The 16,629-nt window shown below is 45.6% G+C and overlaps 1 protein-coding gene across 3 annotated transcripts in view; it reads left to right on the top strand.

Moving 5' to 3' along the window:
* pcif1 (phosphorylated CTD interacting factor 1) overlaps positions 1–16,629 on the top strand; it is a 256,458-nt gene that overhangs the window by 218,365 nt on the left and 21,464 nt on the right. For all 3 annotated transcript variants that reach the window (XR_010976541.1, XM_068048030.1, XM_068048029.1), the window contains exon 14: positions 13,028–13,121. Coding sequence is in view for 2 of the 3 variants with exons in the window: in XM_068048030.1 (XP_067904131.1) it covers positions 13,028–13,121 (94 nt within the window). In the remaining variant the exon portion in view is untranslated. The remainder of the gene's footprint in view (positions 1–13,027; positions 13,122–16,629) is intronic.

The raw sequence follows: 16,629 nt of genomic DNA, 5'->3' as shown, positions 1-16,629 counted from the left end.
TTCCTTTACAACAAGATTATTAAGTAGCCCTTTCTCATTGCATAATACTAGATCTAAAATTACCCGTTCTCTTGTTGGTTCCTGAACATATTGTTCTGAAAAAGCATCTCATATACATTCCAGGAATTCGTCCTCCACAGCATTAGTGCTAATTAGGTTTACATATGTAGATTGAAGCCCCCCCTCGCCCCCCCCCCCCATGATTACTGTATTACCCTTGTTACATGCACCTCTAATTTCCTGATTTATACCATGCCCTACATTATTACCACTATTGTTTGGTGGCCTATAAACAATTCTCACCATTGTTTGCTGTCCCTTGCTGTTTCTTAGCTCCACCCAAACTGATTCCACATCTTGAACTTCCGATCTAAGATCCATTCTCACTATTGTATTGATCTCATCCTTTATTAACAGTGCTACCCCAACTCCTTTTCTTTTTTGCCTATGCTTCCTAAATATCGAATACCCTTGAATATTCTGTTCCCAGCTTTGGTCACCCTGCAGCTACATCTCCATAATGGAAATCAGATCATACCCGTTTACTTCTATTTGTGCCATCAATTCATCTATCTTGTTGCGAATGCTGCCTGCATTCAGATAGAGTGCCTTTAATTTTGCCTTTTTAACATTTTTCCGTAGTTTGACCCTATTTGAAGCTGGCCTTTGTTTCCATTCCCTTCCAATTTCGCTTACTACTTTTCTTCCTAGCATTACCAGCTTTGTTTCTCTCCTATCTGAAATCCCTCTCAGGTTCCCATCCCCTTGCCAAACTAGTTTAAACCCTTCCCTACAGCACTAGCAAATATTCCTATGAGGATATTGGTCCCAGTCCTGCTAAAGTGTAACTTTTCCCCCTTGTGCAGGTCCCACCTGCCCCAGAATCGGTTCCAAAGCCTCAGAAATCTAAAGTCTGCACCATCTCTCCAGCCACGTATTCAGTTGCACTATCCTATTTCTGTAATCACTAGCACATAACACTGGGAGTAATCCTGAGATTACTGCCTTTGAAGTCCTGCTTTTTAACCCCTTTCCTAGCCCTCTAAAATCTGCTTTTAGAACCTCATCCCTCTTTCTACCGAAGCTGTTGGTACCGATGTGGACCATGAACTCTGACTGTTCACCCTCCCCCATAAATATGTCCTGCAGCTGCACAGTGACATCCTTGACCCTGGCACCAGGGAGGCAACACACCATCCTGGGGTCAAGTCTATGGCCACAGAAATGCTTGTCTGTTCCCCTAACTATCGAATCCCTTACCACTATTGCTTTTCAACTCTTCTTCCTCCCTTCCTGTGGACCTGAGCCACTCATGGTGCCACAGACTTGACTTTGGCTGCACTCCTCCGAGGAACCATCACCCTCAAGCGTATCCGAAGCGGAAAACTGGTTAGTGAGCGGACTCAGGGGACTCCTGCAGTACATGCCTGGACGTCCTTGACTATCTGGCGGTTACCATTCTTTCTCTACCTGCATGCTCTTAACCTGCGATGTGACTACCTCCCTAAACATGCTATCCACGTAGTTCTCAGCCTCGCGGATGTACCACGGTGACTCCAGCTGTCACTTGAGTTCTGAAACCCAGAGCTCAGGTTTCTGCAGCCAGTGACACTTCCTGCACATGTGGTTGTCTAGGCCTCAGGAAGCATCCACAACTACCCACATGTCACAGGATGTGGTCGAGCTGCATTGCCATGCCTTAACTTTACAGACTATATATTATAAACTTTGCCCTTTGTCGTTCTCTGTATCTTTCACATTTGCTAGGATTTATGACATTTTCTGTATTTTTGTATGCTTTCTCTTTAGTTTTATGTTGTCTCTTACCTCTTTAGTCATCCATGGCTTTTTTTTTTAGCAAGAAGAATACTTGCCCCTTAGGGGTATAAACTGGCTCTGTATTATATTAAATTCTCTTTGAACACTTCCCACTAATCTATCCTTTTACCCATTAACAGACTTGCCCAGTTCACTCTGGACAGTCTCTGTCTCATTCCATCGAAGTCAACCTTAGCTAAATTTAGAATCTTAGTAGCTAAATAAAAAGGATTGGAGTAGAGTAACAGTCAGAAATTGTACTTTAGGCAATACAGGTAAAGGGAAAAGTAAAAGATGTAAAATGATTAAACTAGGAGAGGGAAATAAGAAACATGTGAGTAAACCATTAGAGCTAAAGGACAGGTTAAGGTGTGTGGCCCAAATAAGCGTTCCTTAAACGGGTAGGTAGTTAGTTTGATCTTAGAGTAGGTTAAAGGTTCGGCACAACATCGTGGGCCGAAGGGCCTGTACTGTGCTGTACTATTCTATGTTCTACGTTCTTTGATAAACAAATGTACAGAATATAAAGAAATAAACTGAATGAGTTGTAATCAGTTTCAACTTGGAGGTTATGACATGGTAGCCATTACTGGGACATGGCTGCAAGATGGTCAGGACTGGGAACTGAATATACCAGGTTATAAGATCTAAAGGAAGGATGGGGAAAATGTTAGAGGGAGGAGTAGCTTTAATAATGAAGAATGAAATCACTTCAATGATAGAGGATATAACGAGAGGTAAGCAGGTAGTGGCGACTTCATGGGCTGGATTTTACCATAGGCAGGCGGGAATTCGCCTAGCCCAGGGATCTGTCCCATATTTTACAGATCCCCGGGCTTCAATTGTCCCAAGGCTGGACCTCCACCTGCCTGAGGGAGGAGGTCCCGCTTCATTGAGCTGCCGGCCAATCAGCAGGCTGGAAGCTCATAGTCCCAGCAACGCCGCCGGGAGCGGTGGCCTCTGCTGGGACTGCAGCCCAGCCAACCAGATGGAGCCACCAGTCATAGAGTCGTACAGCATAGAAACAGGCCCTTCGGCCCACTGCGTCCATGCCGACCATAATGCCTATCTATACTAATCCCACCTGCCTGCATTAATTCCATATCCCTCTATGCCTTGCTCATTCAAGTATCTGTCCAGATGCCTCTTAAATGTTGCTACTGTTCCTGCCTCCACCACCTCCTCAGGCAGCTCATTCCAGATACCCACTATTCTTTGTGTGAAGAATTTACCCCTTTGATCCCCTGTAAGCCTCCTCCCTCTCACCTTAAATCTATGCCCTCTAGTTTTACTCACCCCTACCATGGGAAACAGACTCTGGCTATCTACCCTTTCTATGCCTCTCATGATTTTATATACCTCTATCATGTCCCCTCTCAGCCTCCTTTGCTCCAGGGAAAACAGCCTATCCAAACTCTCTTTATAAGTCAAGTCCTCCAAACCAGGCAATATCCTTGTGAATCTTTTCTGCACCCTCTCTAGCTTAATCACATCTTTCCTGTAGTGCGGCGACCAGAACTGCACACAGTACTCCAAATGCGGCCCAACCAATGTTATGTACAACTGTAACATGATGTCCCAACTCTTGTACTCAATGCCTCGGCCGATGAAGGCAAGCATGCCATATGTCTTCTTCACCACCCTGTCTACCTGTGTTGCCACTTTCAGGGAACTATGTACTTGCACCCCAAGGTGTCTCTGCTCAAGAACACTCCCCAGGGCCCTGCCATTCACTGTATATGTCCTGCTCCGGTTTAACTTCCCAAAGTGCATCACTTCACACTTGTCTGCATTAAATTCCATTTGCCACCCCCTTGCCCACTTTCCCAGTTGATTTGTATCCTGTTGTAACCTTAGACAACCTTCTTCACTGTCCACTATACCACCAATTTTGGTGTCATCTGCAAACTTACTAATCATGCCCCTTACATTCACATCCAAGTCATTAATATATATGACAAACAACAGAGGGCCCAGCACCGATCCCTGAGGCACACCACTGGTCACCGGCCTCCAATCTGAAAAACAACCCTCCACTACCACCCTCTGCCTCCTATCACCAAGCCAATTTTGTATCCAATTTGCTAGTTCACTCTGGATCCCATGTGTTCGAACTTTCTGGACCAGTCTACCATGCGGGACCTTGTCAAAGGCCTTGCTAAAGTCCATGTAGACGACGTATATCGCCCTGCCCTCATCAATCCTCTTGGTCACCTCCTCAAAAAACTCAATCAAATTTCCCACGCACAAAGCCATGCTGACTATCCCTAATCAGACCACGCCTTTCCAGATGCATATAAATCCTGTCTCTCAGAATCCCTTCCAATAACCTTCCCACCGCTGATGTAAGGCTCACCGGCCTGTAGTTCCCTGGCTTATCCCTGCTGCCCTTCTTAAATAAAGGCACAACATTAGCTATCCTCCAGTCTTCCGGTACCTCACCCGTGGCTAACAATGATACAAAAATCTCTGCCAGAGCCCCAGCAATCTCCTCCCTTGCTTCCCAGAGCATCCTAGGATATACCTGGTCAGGCCCTGGGGATTTATCCACCTTAATGCGCTTCAAGACCTCCAACACCTCCTCCTTTGTAATGTTGATATGCTCCAGGATATCGGTGTTCCCTCCCTTGAACTCATTAGCTTCCATGACCACCTCCACGGTAAATACGGACGTGAAATACTCATTTAAGACCTCGCCCATTTCCCGTGGCTCCACACATAGATTGCCACACTGATCCTTAAGGGAACTTACTCTCTCCCTAGCTATCCTTTTACTCTTAATATACATATAAAATCTTTTAGGATTCTCCTTTATCTTATCTGCCAGGGAAATCTCATGGCCCCTTTTCGCCCTCCTAATTTCCTTCTTAAGTGTAGTCCTACATCCCCTATACTCCTTGAGGGACTCACTCGATCCCAGCTGCCTATACCTGACATATGCCTCCTTCTTTGTCCTGACCAGGCCCTCAATATCCCTCGTCAACCAAGGTTCCCTAAACTTGCCAGCCTTGCCCTTCTATCTAACAGGAACATGCCGGCCCTGAACTCTTCCTATCTCACTTTTAAAAGTCTCCCACTTGCCAGATGTCCCTTTGCCTGTAAACAGCCTCTCCCGTTCAACTTTTGAGAGTCCCTGTCTGATGCCTTTGAAATTAGCCTACCCCCAATTTAGGACTTCAACTTGAGGACCAGTCCTATCTTTTTCCATAACTATCTTGAAGTTAATAGAGTTTTGGTCACTGGTCCCAAAGTGCTCCCCCACTGACACATTAACCACCTGCCCATCCTCATTTCCTAAGAGGAGGTCGAGTGTAGCCCCTTCTCTAGTAGGGCCATCCACATACTGCGTCAGAAAACTATCCTGGACACACTTAACAAATTCTTCCCCATCTGATCCCTTAGCACTAAGGCAGTCCCAGTCAATATTAGGGAAGTTAAAGTCACCTACTATTACAACCCTGTAATTCCTACACCTATCTGTGATTTCCCGACATATATGCTCCTCCACTTCCCTCTGACTATTGGGGGGCCTATAGTATAATCCCACCAAAGTGATCACCCCTTTCTTATTTCTAGGTTCTACCCATATGGCCTCGCTGGACATTCCCCCCAGGATATCCTCTCTAAGTACTGCCGTGATGTCCTCCCTTATCAATAGTGCAGCTCCCCCTCCTCTCTTACCTCCACCTCTCACGCAGGAAGGATTGGTACCCCAGAATATTGAGCTGCCAGTGTTGCCCATCCCTCAACCACGTTTCCGTAAGTGCCATAATATCACAATCCCATGTCGATCCATGCTCTGAGTTCATCTGCCTTACCTGTAAGGCTTCTTGCATGAAAGTAAATGCAGTTTAGCCTACCAGACCTTCCACGCTCCCTGTCCTGCCCCTGCCCGGCCTGTCTACTGGACTTGCTTGCTTTAACCTCTACATTTGCCTCAACTATCGCATCGGAGAGACTACTACTTTGGGTCCCACCCCTCTGCAAGACTAGTTTAAACCCTCCCGAGTAGTATTAGCAAACCTCCCCGCAAGGATATTGGTCCCCCTCCAGTTTAGATGCAACCCGTCCTTCTTGTACAGGTCACCTCTGGACCAGAAGGGTACCCAGTGATCCAAGTAGCTGAAGCACTCCCGCCTACACCAGCTCTTCAGCGATGCATTCATTTGCCTAATCCTCCTATTCCTACCCTCACTAGCACGTGGCACAGGAAGTAATCCTGAGATTACAACCCTAGAAGTCCTGCTTTTTAACCTTCTACCTAATTCCCTATATTCACTTTGCAGGACCACATCTCTCTTCCTGCCGATGTCGTTAGTACCAATATGGACCACGACCTCTGGCTGCTCACCCTCCCCTTTCAGAATGTCCTGCAGTCGCTCCGAGAGATCCTTGACCCTAGCACCAGGAAGGCAACATACTATCCTGGAATCTCGTTTGTGGCCACAGAAACGCCTATCTGCACCCCTTACGATAGAATCCCCTATCACTATAGCTCTTCCAACCCTTTTCCTCCCCTGCTGTGCAGCAGAGCCCTCCGTGGTGCCACGAACTCGGCTGTTGCTGCTTTCCCCTGGGAGGTCATCCCCCCCAACAGTATCCAAAGCGGTATATCTGTTTGAGAGGGGGATGGCCACAAGGGACTCCTGCACTACCTGCCTGCGCCTACTACTCCGTCTGGTGGTCACCCTTCTCTTTTCTGCCTGTGCAGCCATTACCTGCGGTGTGACCACCTCTTTAACATCTCACACTGAAGAGTGCCTGCAAAGTCTCATCGACAGGTTTGCGGCTTCCTGCAATGAATTTGGCCTAACCATCAGAAAACGAACATCATGGAGCAGGACGTCAGAAATGCTCCATCCATCAATATTGGCGACCACGCTCTGGAAGTGGTTCAAGAGTTCACCTACCTAGGCTCAACTATCACCAGTAACCTGTCTCTCGATACAGAAATCAACAAGCGTATGGGAAAGGCTTCCACTGCTGTGTCCAGACTGGCCAAGAGAGTGTGGGAAAATGGCGCACTGACACGGAACACAAAAGTCCGAGTGTATCAGGCCTGTCTCCTCAGTACCTTGCTCTATGGCAGCGAGGCCTGGACAACGTATGTCAGCCAAGAGCGACGTCTCAATTCATTCCATCTTCGCTGCCTCCGGAGAATACTTGGCATCAGGTGGCAGGACCGTATCTCCAACACAGAAGTCCTCGAGGCGGCCAACATCCCCAGCTTATACACACTACTGAGTCAGTGGAGCTTGAGATGGCTTGGCCATGTGAGCCGCATGGAAGATGGCAGGATCCCCAAAGACACATTGTACAGCCAGCTCGCCACTGGTATCAGACCCACCGGCCGTCCCTGTCTCCGCTATAAAGACGTCTGCAAACGCGACATGAAATCCTGTGACATTGATCACAAGTCGTGGGAGTCAGTTGCCAGCGTTCGCCAGAGCTGGCGGGCAGCCATAAAGGCGGGGCTAAAGTGTGGCGAGTCGAAGAGACTTAGTAGTTGGCAGGAAAAAAGACAGAGGCGCAAGGGGAGAGCCAACTGTGTAATAGCCCCGTCAAACAAATTTCTCTGCAGCACCTGTGGAAGAGCCTGTCACTCCAGAATTGGCCTTTATAGCCACTCCAGGCGCTGCTTCACAAACCACTGACCACCTCCAGGCGCTTACCCATTGTCTGTTGAGATAAGGAGGCCAAAGAAGACCACCTCACTAAACGTGCTATCCACGACTTCCTCAGCATCGCGGATACTCCACATTGAATCCACCCGCGGCTCCAGCTCCGTAATGCGGGTAGCCAGTAGCTGCAGATGGATACACTTCCTGCACACGTGGTCATCAGGGACATTGGAAGCGTCCCTGATTTCCCACATAGCGCAGGAGGAGCATATCGCGGGACTGATTTCTCCTGTCATGACTTCCCCTTAGGTTAATTAGTTACTCCCTTAATTAAAAAATACTAATTATACTAGGGGCTTTGTTCCACCCACTTCAATCTAAAGTCCTTAAAAAAAAACTTTCGTAGTACTCACCTTATCACCAGAGATTTCTTTTCCAACAAAAAAAAACTTTCCCCTTTTTTTAAGATAAGTAAGTTGGGCATGCCTCACCAGGGAGATCGGTCCTATCCTGGTGAGGTTGGCATGGTCATTCGGGGACAGGGGGGGGGCGTCTTGGGTCCCGGGGGTGGGTTGGGAGGCAGGGGCGGCCCTCAATCGGGCACCCTGTGTCCGACTGCCATGTCCTCACCCCCGGTGCACGGAAAGACCGGCAGCTATCACTGGGTGGCCTTTCATGTCCCCAGCACGCCCGCTTGCCACGGGTAAAAGTGGCCACTTAAGGGCCTTGATTGGCCTTGGACAAGCGGCCCGTTTCCCGCACCCCGCCCGACCGCCGTAATGTTGCCGGAGGCGGGAGCTGGGCGGGTAGGCCTCTGGAGCCTTCCGCTCAGCTTTAAGCCACCCCCACGCCACCATCCGACCCGCTGGGGCAGGATAAAATTCAGCCCTAGAAGTGGACTTAAGAAATGGGAAAGGATTTGAGATTGTATTGAGAGTTCTGTATTGACCCCCTGGTAGCAGCTGTGAAATGGTAGAATACATAAATACAGAGATTAGATAAGCAGTTAGTAAAGGCAGAGTGGTTTAATGGGGGATTTTGACTTTCATACAGATTGGAACAAGCAGACACGCTCATGTTAGAAAGTAGTGAATTTCCTGAGTGTGTCCGGGATAGTTTTCTGCAACGATATGCCCGAGAACCAAGAAGGTGCATGCCATATTAGATTTAGTAATGACTAATGAGCCAGATTTTGTTACAACCTAATGGTGCGTGAACCTTTATCGAATAGTGATAATATGATTAAGTTACTTATTTTTGAACTATTATCATAACTACCATTTCCAGCTTGTTCAATGTAAGAACAAGTTCAGCCAAGTGCAGGAGGGCGGCGGTGGATGGGGACTGGTTGGGCCTCTGTTCAAGGAAGAAGCAGAGAGCCCTCAAACCGTCCTGGTGCGGGATGGAGGTGCAGAGAGATTGGACGTCCAAAGTGAAGAGGAGGCGGTTTGGGCCAGGAAACTGGAAATTGTCAAAATGGCATAGGGCATCCAAAGAGTCACAAGTTGCATTAACCAACTTCTCCTTCAACTCCACTCACTTCCTTCAAATCAAAGGTATTGCTATGGGTACCCACATGGGTCCTAGTTATGCCTGTCTTTTTGTGGGATATGTTGAACATTCTTTGCTCCAGTCCTACTCAGGCCCCCTCCCTCTTTTGCTGGTGCATTGATGACCGTATCAGTGCCACTTCCTGCTCTCGCACCAAACTAGAAAACCTGATCCACAGCTACTTTAACTACATTTCCTCACACAGTTTCCTGTAAGGACTCGATCCCATTCTTCCAGTTTCTCCGTCTCCGATGCATCTGATCTGATGATGTAGCCTTCCACAACAGTGCTTCTGACATGTCTTCCTTTTTCCTCAACCGAGGATTCTTCCCCTCCCTCCCAGAACCGCGACAGGGTTCCCCTTGTCCTCACTTTCCACCCCTTCAGCCTCCATATCCAAGGGATCATCCTCCGCCATTTCTGCCACCTCCAGCGTGATGCCACCACCAAACACATCTTCCCTTCCTCTCCCATCAGCATTCCGAAGAGATTATTCCCTCCGCAACACCCTGGTCAACTCCTCCATCACCCCCCACAACATGTCCCTTTTCCACGGCACCTTCCCGTGCCATTGCAGGACGTTTAATACCTGCCCTTTTACCTCCTTTCTGCTCACCATCCAAGGCCCCAAACATTCCTTCCCAGTGAAGCAGTCATTTACTTGTAATTCCTTCAATTTTGTATACTGTTTTCGCTACTTACAATGCAGTCGCCTCTACACTGGGGAGACCAAACGCAGATTGGGTCACCGCTTTGTGGAACACCTCCATTCAGTCCCGAGCTTCTGGTCGCTTGCCATTTCAGCAACACCCCTGCTCTCATGCCCACATTTCTGTCCTTGGCTGCTCCAGTGTTTGAGTTGAACATCAACATAAACCCGAGGATCAACACCTGATCTTTCGATTAGGTACTCTATAGTCATGCGGACTGAACATTGAGTTCAATAATTTCAGAGCATGACTGGCCTTTTTTTATATTTTTTATTATTTTATTTTATTTTTTAACCGTGTGCTTTTTCATGTAGACAGAGCTGCTCATTATTCTGCCATTAACATTCTCTGGACTAATGCTTTGTCTTTCACCACAAATATTAACACATTCTTTGCCTTTGTCCCATGACAGCTTTGTTATTTAATCTCTCCTGCCCTCTGCCCTATCACACACCTTTCCTTTTGTTTTCTTCCCCACCAACACCCGCACCACCCCCCCGACCCCTTCACTTGCTTAAAACCTAATTCTTTTTCTAACCTTTGCCAGTTCTGATGAAAGGTCACAGACCTGAAACGTTACTCTGCTACTCTCTCCACAGATGCTGCTTGACCTGCTGAGTATTTCCAGCACTTTCTGTTTCTATTTCAGAGTTCCAGCATCTGCAGTATTTTGCTTTTATTGTAAGCCTTGAGGTCCAGTTCTTTAATTTAGCTCCTATTCTCTGTACTCTCCAAACAAGACTTCTTGCTTACTTTTCCCTATGTTTTTGGTCTAAACATGGATCACTGTTACTGGATCCTCCCCCTCCCTCTCGAATATCCTTGCAAGCTGGTTCGAGATATCCCTCACCCTGGCACTAGATGGGCAACATACCAGACGGGACTTTCAATCCTGTTTTAAAAAGAATGCTGTCTATTCCCCTTTTATTATGAATCTCCTACAACCACCATGTTATGCTTCCCTTCCACCTCCCCACTTTGGATAGCCTCCTCCTGCAAGATGCCCTGGTCCACACGCTGGCCGTCCCTCCGACAGTCTTTGTCCTTAATTCTCACAGGCAGCAAGCATATTGCACTTACTGGATTGGACCAGTTTCTGTGGCTCCTCGTTCTTCATCTCCTCTGGGTTCCCTTTACTCTGTACACCATCAGTCACACTGACCCCATTCTGAACATGTACGTCTCTGCAAGCTGTGACCGAGGTCTGCAGCAAACTGTCCAGATGCTCCTCACCCTCCCTATGTGTCAGAATGTCTCCAACTCACACTTCAGCTCGATGACTCTGAGCCGGAGAGTTTTGATATGGAGATATCTATTTCAGATGTGTTCTCTCAGGACAGTCTTACTGTCCACAAACTCCCACATACTGCAGTCCAGACACACAACCTGCTCTGCCATATCTTAGTCTAGATTATTTATATATACTTTTTGGTTTGTTGTAAGATTTTTTCCTACTCACTAGCTTGCACTAAGCACTAAAACACTGGAGAAAGATTTTAATTCCTTAATTACGACCGAGGTGGGAGGAATGCACTGTTAATTCAGTCTCACTTCTCCACAGGTCACAACATATATTTACATTTTCCCACTTACCGAAACAGTCGATCAGATACTCTGCTTGTCCCCAGAATAAAGCACACCAGCCGGGTTTCTTTAATAAACAACAAAATTATCTGTTTATTATAAACCAAGTCTTAACCAATAATGAAATAAAACATACGCACAAATGGAAATATTAAAGCTCCTTATTTTATCCGAGCCCTCACATACACAACCGGTTAACCGGGAAAAAAAGGGATTTTTGTTTATTGTTTTTGCAAAAAAAAATAGAAGGAATAAAAAAAACACTTATGCTTAAAAGAAGGTATGGAAGGAAGTCCTTTGTTTTGGCGAGGTGTCCCAAAGGTGAATTGGTGGCTGCCACTAGGAATCTTCCTAGAACAGTTCTTTCCGGGCGATGCTGATGGTCCATTTGGATAGGCGTTCAAAGAGATTCAGCACAGAAGGCTTCACTTAGGTCTCACACCAGGTGTGCAGCAACAAAGGTTTCAATTCTCACACATTGAGCACAAGGTTCCTTCAAAGAAAGAGATAACCATACAACTTGATACAGGATTTTGCTTTTCAAGAGAAAAACAAGCAGGGTCGTCTTCTGTCCTCCTGGCAGGTCAGGAAGCAAACTTCTTTCTGTTCTTGGCCGAACACCCACTGGCTTTTTTACCAGTTAAAAATGAAACAAAAACCTTTCCAGAGGCAAGTCCTATGACAGCCATAAATCCTGATTTGTCAATAAGCAAATAACTCTTCAGGTCACAACACAACCCCCTGCTGTGTTTACTTGATTCAGATACTTTCCTATTAGATTTGTTTACTGGTCAACCTTCTGTTGACCTTCCTTTTAAGAAAAGCACACAAAGTTTAGCTTCTTCAAGATTCCAGCATCCATAAAATCCTTTTCACTTTTTAAAATATAGATTCTCAAGTTTTAACAAAAAATGGAAACCCTCGTAACAACTTAATGCATCAAATTTTCACGAATCACTCCAGGTATTGGAGAAAAATTGCAACACTTCTTTCTCCCTCTGCATCAAATTCCCACTTGCACCAAATTCACAACTATTTCACACTGTTTTACAATCACTCTGAGCGTCAGAAAGGAGCAGAGAGAGATTTAGAAAGGGAATTTCAGAGCTCAGGACTTCAACAACTAAAGGCATAGCTGTTAGTGGACAGGTGAAGGAAGTTGGGGATGGTAGAAAGATTTAAATACAAGTTTGGGAATTTTAATGTTGATGCATTGGTGGACCAGGAGCCAGCGTAGTCCTGTGTGCACAGAGGTGATAGTTTGAAGGAGAGAGAGGCGGTTCATACACAGGGAGAGAGGGGTTTACACAATGGGAAAGATGGTTCATGCTCAGGGAGAGACGGTTCTTGCATAGAGAGAGAGGGTTACTCACAGTGAGAGAGAGTCAGATCTCTTGTGCCGTACTGTGGGAGAAGGCCAGATCCCTGAATTTGGACTGTGAGTGAGGGTCAGATCCCTGGTATGGGCCGTGAGTGAGAGTCAGATCACTGGTTATGGGGTGAGTGAGGGTCAGATTCCTGGTTATGGGCTGAGTAAGGGTCAAATTCCTGGGATTGGACCGCAAGTGTTAGATCACTGCGTTTGCTGAAGGTGAGAGTTGAATTTTGCTGTGTGCAAGTGGGTTTTGATTGTTCCACGGTGTGAGGGGCCATGTCCTCCTATGTATTGTGGTTTTTGTGTACAGCTGTCTGGAGCTGAAACTGAACAGTGTGAAAAGCTGTCACTTGTTTTCTCCTTTGCAGCTCATTCTTGACTTTCTCACCAGTCAGCGGCTCCTTTGAAGCAAACCCTCCATTTGGTGAAGAGCTGATGGACACTATGGTCACACACATGGAGGTGAGGGTCTGAGGTATTAGTCTGCACTGTCAAAATAGACCAAATGCAGGACAAGGCTTGTATCAATGCTTATTTAAAGTGTTTTGTTTAAAGGAACAAGAACTTTTAATAGCAAAATGTACAGCCACAGATCTGATGGTATCACTGGGCAAAATTAATTATTTCTATTTGGAGGTCAGATTATGATAAGAATATTATTTCCCTGATTTTCATTGTGAAACCTTACCTTTGGTCAGGTTTTGTCATACAGTGGAATGATGTTATGTACTTAGGATGAGAAATGGCCATCAGGCTCCAATGTAGTTACCCACTTACTGGATTCACAGTGCAGTTCCCAATTGAGGAAACCTCTGTCAAAATCCATCTCCAGCCTCTATAAAGCATTCAGACAAACTCAAGGAGGCCCTAACCTCTTGGTTATTACCTCAAAATCCTCTGCTTTGATCTCATAATTCTCTGAAAATATGTTGAACACCATCTTCAGGGGAGTCAGCCCTCATTACCACCTCCGGAATGCAATTCCAGAAGACCACAGTAGGAGAAAAATAACACTCTCACATCCTACCTTTCTCCCTGATTCCTCAATTTAAATGGGTGGCCCCAAGTTCTGCCCAGCCCCAACAGCTCAAATAACCTATACCCTAAATAATTGAAGACTTGAAGCAGAACGTTTCTAAGTGAATTGGTGCCTAAGGCATAAAGCCTATCTTGTACTCGGAGTACTTTGGCTAGGATCATCTTTGTTGCCCTTCTCTGTACCATGTTAAGAGCCAGGATGTCCTGCCTGAGGTGGAAGGGGATGGAAGGCATGGTATTTGAATTGTTAATATGCTATCAGTGACCACTCCAAGTGGTTATGGGGAGACAGTGGCATAATGGTAATGCCAATGATTCAGAGGCCCAGGCTAATCTGGGGACACGAGTTCAAATCCCACCACAGTACTGGTGGAAATATAAATTCAATTAATTTATAAAAATCTGGAATTGAAAGCTAGTCTCAGTAATGGTACCATGAAAATATCATCGATTGTCATAAAAATCCATCTGGTTTACTAATGCCCTTTAGAGAAGGAAATCTGCTGTCCTCACCTGGTCTGGCCTACATGTGACTCCAGACACACAGCAATGTGGTTGATTCTTACCTGCCCTCTGAAATAGCTGAGCAAGCCACTCAGTTGTCAAGTGCGATTAGGGAAGGGCAACAAATGCTGGTCTTGCCAGCTGCATCCTTTTTTGTCACCCTTAACCTGTACCCACCCATTTTATACCTTATACATGAATTCTTTTTTATGCACTATGTGCATGACTGCATGACCTACATTGAAGGATATTATGAAAAGAGACTTATTCAGCATCCTCAGGCGACATTTGTTTTAATATTTACAGCTTATAGTGTTGTGTTCTAAAAATGACATCTCTGTTTACATATAAATCATTAGAAGTGTTTGATTACCATTAGCATGCACTAAGCAGTGATGTGTTGTAATAGTGATCATACCACTTGCTGTCCAGAGCCCTGAGATGTTGGGTGTGCTCGGCATGGGGTCAGATGTTGCAGATTATTTCTGCAGTCCCGAAGATTGACTTATTTGAGCCAGAAACTGCATTCTTAACAAGAAATCTACCTACGGTGTTGAGTACTTTGGGAAGTTAATAGTGCAGAGAGGCTGAGCACTAATTGTCCCTGAACCACCAGAGAATAAATCACCTTGTCTTCATTTAAAGTCATGAGTTTCCAAGATTCATAAAAGGGAAAACTGTTCTTTTATTTTTATTATTTCTCTCCCAACAAACAATATCCAAGTGGCAAACATTAGCTGCAAATATTACTCTTAATTCTGAGAGTGCTTTAGGAACATAGGAGCTTGAGGAAACCATTCAGCCCTTTGAACCTGTTCCACAGAATTACAGTATTGTTACAACACAGAAGGAGGCCATTCTGCCCATTGTGTCTGCACCAGCTCTCCGAATGAGCAATTCACCCAATGTCATTCCCCCGCCATTTCCCTGTAACTCTGCACATTCTTCCTTTTGAGATAACAGTTTAATTTCCTTTTGAATACTTCGATTGAACCTGCCTCCACCACACTCTCAGGCAGTGCATACCAGACCTGAACCACTTTCTGCCTGAAAAAGTTTTTCCTCATGTCGCTTTTACTTCTTTTGCCAATCACTTTAGATCTGTGCCCTCTCGTTCACGATCCTTTCATGAGTGGGAGGAGTTTTTCCCTATCCACTCTGTCCAGCCCTTTCATGATTTTAAACACCGTTATCAAATCTTCTCTCCGCGTTCTCCAAGGAAAACAGTCCTAACTTCTGCAATCTGTCTTCATACCTGAAGTTCCTCATCCCTGGAACCATTCTCGTGAATCTTTTCTGCACTCTCTCCAATGCCTTCACATCCTTCCTGAAGTGCGGTTCCCAGAACTGGATGCAATATTCCAGCTGAGGCCCAACTAGTGCCTTATACAAGTTCAACATAACCTCATTGCTCTTGTACTCTCTGCTGCTATTAATAAAGCCTAGAATACTGTATGCTTTATTAACCACTCTCTCAACCTGTCCTGCCACCTTCAATGACGTATGCACATATACCCCCAGGTCCATCTGCTCTAGCACCCCCTTTAGAGTTGTACCCTTTATGTTATATTGTCTCTCCATGTTCTACCAAAAAGAATCACTTCACATTTCTCCGCATTGACCGTCATCTGCCAGTTGTCTGCCCATTCCACCAACTTGTCTATGTCCTTTTGAAGTTCTACACTATCCTCATAGTTCACAATTGTTCCAAGTTTCGTATCATCCGCAAATTTTGAAATTGTGCCCTGTACACCAAGGTCTAGGTCATTAATATATATCAGGAAAAGCAAGACGAGATGCTTCCCCACCACCAAAGTTAAACTGACTGGCCTGTAGTTGCTGGGCCTATCGTTGCATCCTCTTTTGGACAGGAATGTAACATTTACAATTCTCCAGTTCTCTGGCACCACCCCTGAATCTAAGGAAGACTGGAAAATTATGCCTGTGCCTCCACAATTTCCACTCTCACTTCCCTCAGTATCCTTGGATGCATCTCATTCAGTCCTGGTGCTTTTTCAACTTTAAGTAGAGACAGCCTATCTAATACATCCTCCTTATCAATTTTAAATCCTTCTAGTATATTAATTACCGCCTCTTTCATTGTAGTCTGTGTAGCATCTTCTTTCTTGGTAAAGACAGATGCAAAGTATTCATTTAATACCTCAGCTATTCCCCCGCCTCCATGCATAAGTCCCCCTAATTGGCCCTACTCTACCTTTTACCACCCTTTTACTATTTATATGCCTGTAGAAGATTTTGGGATTCCCTTTTATGTTAGCTGCCAGTCTCTTTTCATACTCTATTTTTGCTTCCCTTACTTGCCTTTTCACTTCCCCCCGAACTTTCTATATTTAGCCTGGTTCTCCATTGTATTATCTCCCTGACATCTGTCATAAGCACACTTTTTCTTCTTCATCTTCATCTCTAT

Source organism: Heterodontus francisci, chromosome 16 (genome assembly GCF_036365525.1).
Source record: "Heterodontus francisci isolate sHetFra1 chromosome 16, sHetFra1.hap1, whole genome shotgun sequence".
In the NCBI taxonomy this organism is placed as follows: domain Eukaryota; kingdom Metazoa; phylum Chordata; class Chondrichthyes; order Heterodontiformes; family Heterodontidae; genus Heterodontus; species Heterodontus francisci.
The sequence above is the reverse complement of the archived record's forward strand: the minus strand, read 5'-3'. Positions and strand labels throughout refer to the sequence as shown.